Source organism: Nanorana parkeri, unplaced genomic scaffold, assembly GCF_000935625.1.
Source record: "Nanorana parkeri isolate BGI_ZX_2015 unplaced genomic scaffold, ASM93562v1 scaffold635, whole genome shotgun sequence".
NCBI classification, from domain to species: Eukaryota; Metazoa; Chordata; class Amphibia; order Anura; family Dicroglossidae; genus Nanorana; species Nanorana parkeri.
Genome location: NW_017306903.1, coordinates 902,053 through 907,491, shown reverse-complemented (window position 1 = coordinate 907,491; position 5,439 = coordinate 902,053). Strand labels below are relative to the sequence as shown.

Here is a 5,439-nt window from a genome sequence, read left to right as displayed (position 1 = left end):
TCCTTCTGCACTTCGGGTCGGCCGAACATGCTGAGCATGTTCGGCCGACCCAAAGCCATGTGAAGCAAGCCGGTGTACGGCTGATTTCAGCGGTTGGTCACTCGGCTGCCCTCGGCAGCTTAGTGAATAGACCCCAATGTTTTGTAACTGAGTTTCCTGTAGTTATACTACATCAGCGTGAACCGTGTGAAAAAACTGGAAGGTTTTAGCTCTCTTAGTAGGTAAGTTCAGGCCCTGTGCATTCAGGGTTAAGTGATTCATTGCCATGGTGTTACTCCAACAGGACTATGTCTAAGTTGACCACCTACTAGTGGGGGCATGGAAGACAGGACACATCCAGGTCTCAAAATAAATAGAGGCAAGGGACAAAACAAAGACAACAATATGGGAAGAAAAGACGAGATAGGAGGAACCAACAAGAAAACACGAGAGGAGGAAATGCTAACACTAAAAAGCATTGCACAAGTGACCCTGCAACCAGTTCAGGTACAAAATTAGGGTCACCAACATTATATGTGATGACTTTCTAAGCACACAGTAAAGGCAGATCAGCAGTTAGGCCTTATTCACACCAGGGCGCCAACATTTCAGTGAGTTTTCCGTGCGTTTTTTAAAAGCACATTTTTGCTGGTTTTTATGCACTTCTCAGCGCTGAAATGTGATTAAAAAATTGCAAAAATGCACTGATCAGTGCATTTCCATTGAAGTCTGTATGGAAAGTGCGCTGATCAGCGTGAGAAAAGTAGCTCAGGGAGCATTTTAGGTGACAGGCGTATTAGAATGTGTGGTCCCCATAAGAATGTATGGGATTTTCAATCTTGGCGTTCCAATCCGTTTCAAAATCCGCGTAACGAAAATGCCCTGGTGTGAACGGAGCCTTAGACCTGCTCTGAGAAAAATATAAAAGACACCATTGTTGACCTCTTCTTCTGAAAACACTAGTTGACTTTCACACTAATTTTACACGTTCACAATAATTCATTGGCTTACTTGGAATAAAAATGCAGCTAGGGGATTCAGGCATTTCTCTAACTTTACTAGCTGCATGTGCTGGGTCAGTTACTCAAAGAGTAGTACTGCCAAAAAAAGGTGGATAACTAGACAACATTTTCAGAAGGAGAGGTCAGCAATTGCAGCCTTTGTATTTCTCTTACAGTTTTGGGGCTTTTCACCCTGCTTCTTAAAGCCGAAATTTAGGCAGATAAAAAGGCACAAATCAAATTGTATATAAACCCATAATCTATTTTTCATTATGTTTGGCATCCTGTCTCATTGTATACAGTTTTCTTAAGCAAATCATTGTTTGTGAATCTGTTGCAAAGCTTCCTACATGGAGATCCTGCCAGTAACAGAACGTCCTGTTTCAGGCTAAAACACTACATCAAGACAAGCATTGTCAGCCTGCCATGTGCACTCTTTTAGTTGCCTGTGTGGTTTGCTCATTAGGTCTATCTGATAAGCAGCCCAATAGCCAACTCAGGGAGAGCATGAGCCTGACAACACTGCCGCTAATTATGAGGCAGTGAATTAGCATTGCCAGCCTTAAACATGAAACAGTCCAATTGGCAGGATATCCAAGTTAGAAACTTTACAGCAGATTCACAAAAATGATTTGTTCGAGAACAATCTAAATTGTAAGGGCAAACATACTAAGGAAAAGATTTTGGGTTTATATATACTTTAATGTAGCTGTGTGTTTATTATTGCATTCGAGCAAGGGAGCAACATCAGTGAGGGAGTGACTCCACAGAAAAAGATTTTTCAGTGATCCTGTTGCTTGTTAGTTGTCGTCTGACAACAAGATCAGTTGTGTGATATGGGCCCAACAGTTCTTCAAAGACCACTGTATTAGTAAATTGTGTAGCAGAATTCCTAAAAAATATTTACCTGCCCTTATGGGTCATTGTGATACGCTTGCTTGGTCTGATTTCCACTCCATTCCTATACCACTTGCCAGTGACCTTTTCATCAGACACCTCACATTTGAAGATAGCCTGTTCTGTTGCCTTTACAGTCAAGTCCGCAATGTCTTGTATAACTTCCAGCTGCTTCTCTGTATGTAGTAAGTAAATGCCATTCATTTATTGGAAGGACATATGTTAGAAGGTTTGTAATATTTATAAAGCACCATAGTTATAAAGTTAAAGATACAATATATATGAAAAATGACCTTTTTTATTTAGATTTTCAAGAAACTTCTACATCACTTTAGCCCATCCATTAGGCTTCCAATGTATGTTACTATGACAGGTAGCTGAGGTTAGGTTTTGGGAAATCAGAGTCACTTGCATCCTTGCATGGGAGCAAACAACCATTGTGTTTATTAAATCTAACTCAGGCCTTGTATCTAAATAGCAAAGTCCACTTACAGGTTCAGTATGGGGCCCCTCCCCCATCTTAACTTGCTGCGCTAAACTGTCAAAAATTGTGGGGTACATAAAGTTAATACCCCAGCTTCTGCCCATGGTGCCTAGGCAAGATTGGTGTCACTATCCCCCTGGCAAGATCTAAGGGAATAGCAATGAGCCCAGATCTTGCAAGAAAACACAATTCATTGTGCTGTAAGGTCCTCTCACTGAGATTTACTGTGTTAAAACACAGTAAAATCTTACTCATTGTAAGACAGTGTCTATGTCCCCTATACTCCTCATTTACATTATTTTGTAAACCACTATACTACAGATGCATTTAGCAGTAAAGTGGTGTATAATGTTAGCCATAGGAATGTAATATCAGGAATGTAATAATCAAGGCTCATAGAACCTAAATGGAGAGTCCCATATGACATTATAACCTCATCTAAACTGTAAACTTTAGGTAGATCACAGTTCTTCTCCCTAATAGGTAACATATATCTGTCTCATGCTGAGTTCTGATAACTTGAAATTTTTTTTGCCCATTGTACGCGAGTGTGGGTCTGTGATTTTTTTTTTTTTAGTTATTTGTATAGCAAGCCTGAAAAAGAAAACTAAGTATTCTTAAAAGTACATTATGAACAAATCTTTTTTTAATCCATACCTTCAACTATAAGGTCAGCTTCACACTTTCCTCCATTGGTCATCACTTGGTAACGCCCAGTATCTTCTTTAGTAACTTCATTAATAATTAGAATGTGTTTTTTTGCATCTTTCTTGAATCTGTATTTGAAGGTCTCTTCACGGGTTAACTCTACTCCATCTTTCATCCTAGTCAAGAATGAAATAGATGCCCTCAAAATGCACATTGCACAGTCTGCTCAACAGGCAAATTGAATTTGGCTACAGTAACTTGGCAATTCGTATCTTAGGAAATTCCACTAGAGACTGGTCTGATATAAGAAAATAATGTTTGAAAAGGAGATTAGCAAAATTAACATACCACATAACTTGGGCTCCCTCTTCTGACACTTCCACTTCCATTTCTACTTTGTCTCCCACAAATACTTGCTGGTCTTCAAGTGGTTTCACAATTGTTACAGGAGGCTCTGTACAGAATTAATTTTTTGGTTATAATGGGCATGTTTATGAATGTAAGGCTGTTGCTCCTAATACAGAATAGCTGAACAAAATATTGGTTGGAAAGCATGCATTTCCTCTTGTAGGGTAGTCCACTCAAAAGTGATATTCATTTTACAGGTAGGGTACGGCAGCCTGTTTCATCAGCTGAATACTTATACTGTATGCATTGTGGTCTCTAGCAGTGAGTGCCATATTTTCTGTCACACTGTGAATTGTTCATATACCTAATTTTTAATCTTCCTCAATATAACATAAAGATAAAACAGAGTAGGGCCCCCCTAAAAAGCCTGCAGGAGATGTGCATGGTTGGAAACTGAAGCATATATATCTCACCATTAAAGTCTACGAGAATTCGTAGAGTTTTTTAGGTAGTTTAAAGTGTCCAGACATTACCTAAATTTACCAACCTTAGCAGCACATCGCAGTATTCATTTTTTATTTAGTTTTTTCCTCTTACATTGTTCTTGTGGCGAGAAACAGCTTGTATTAATCTCTGTGATATCATCGGCAAGCTTGTAAAATTCTAGCAGTGCCAGCTGCTGGAAGATCAGTTCCTATTGATACAAGCATATCCTAAAACTACATCACCCAAGACCCTTTCCTTATAAACATTGGGGTTTATTTACTAAAGGCAAATAGATGTTCACTTTGCAAGGGAATTTTCACTTTGAAAGGGAATTTTCCTTATCTTAATGAATAAATGTATAACTTTATGTAAGGCCATATATAGATAGATGTTATATTTGTTCATTTTTACAGGATATTTATTAAAGAAACCATATAAATGTGCAAACCGAGGTATAGTGAAGTGTAATTTTAAAAGGGTAGACATATTACTTTTACCATAAGGTGCCTTGTGGCAAATTATTTTAATTAAAATTACATACAGACTCAGTTTTTCCTGAACGAGAGAGAGAACTAAATAGATAGTATTGAATATTTGGAGAAGTTTGTAAGTCTAATTAGCCTTACAAGCTTTTACAAAGCTCGAAGATCCGATAAACCCTATCTAGAAAGTTATGCAAATGAAGGTGGCAATCCACCATTAGAACTTCCGGTCTGAGAGCAGGTTGGAATTCTTGATTGCTTATTCATGGTAGGTGGACCTGATTTAAAGAAAAAGGCCAGGAAAATTGTATTAACCCTTGCAGTGGGGCTACCCCCACACTGCAAGGTTTAAGTGCTCTTGTATGTCTAGGTGCTAAAAAGTTATACTCACCAGACCATCCGAGACCGGTGTCTCGAGCGTCTCTCCCCCTCTGCTACAGTGGGCTAAGGATCCTGGTGCCATCACACTTTATACACTGTGCATAGACTGTGTATACACTGTAGATGCGAGGATGCCGAGGAGCAGTCAATCTGTGCAGTGGAGGAGGAGACATGCTTCAGTGATCACAGAAGCAAGGAGCCAGCTAAGATGACCTGGTGAGTATAACTTTAGCACCTAGAAAAAAAAAAAATTAAGGGATGCGCCGATATATCGGCCGCCGAAACATATCAGCCGAAAATGGCACTTTTGTCTTAATGCCGAAAGTGCCATTTTCCTGCCGATACATCAGCTCATCCCTGCTTTCTTTCCTGTTATCAATGAAAAGGAATCCTTTATGAGTGTTCCTGATCACTGATCGCTGAGTGTTTGTACTCGCTCACCTCTCTGACGCGCTGTCACAGGAGGCTGAGCTCTCCTCCGTGCACCGCTCGCTCAGCCTCCTGTGACAGCATGTCAGAGAGGTGAGCGAGTACAAACACTAAGCGATCAGTGATCAGGAACACTCAAAGGATTCCTTTTCATTGATAACAGGGGATACAGAAAAAGAGATAGAGGACTTTATGTCCTCTATCCCTTTTTCTATTTTAAAAGGGAAATATCAGGGGTCCCCAAAGCCCCTAAAAGTAAAGTAAAAAATAAAAATATTTAATAAAAAATGAATTAATAAATAAA

The 5,439-nt window shown here is 39.4% G+C and overlaps 1 protein-coding gene across 1 annotated transcript in view; it reads right to left on the bottom strand.

Annotated features, from left to right (window-relative positions):
- MYBPC2 (myosin binding protein C, fast type) overlaps positions 1-5,439 on the bottom strand; it is a gene marked incomplete at its 3' end in the record, with an annotated part of 63,837 nt that overhangs the window by 57,559 nt on the left and 839 nt on the right. Inside the window, exons 2-4 of the mRNA XM_018563138.1 lie at positions 3,358-3,463; positions 3,019-3,185; positions 1,888-2,053 (exon numbers count right to left, since the gene is read on the bottom strand). Of these exons, the coding sequence (XP_018418640.1) occupies positions 1,888-2,053; positions 3,019-3,185; positions 3,358-3,463 (439 nt within the window). The remainder of the gene's footprint in view (positions 1-1,887; positions 2,054-3,018; positions 3,186-3,357; positions 3,464-5,439) is intronic.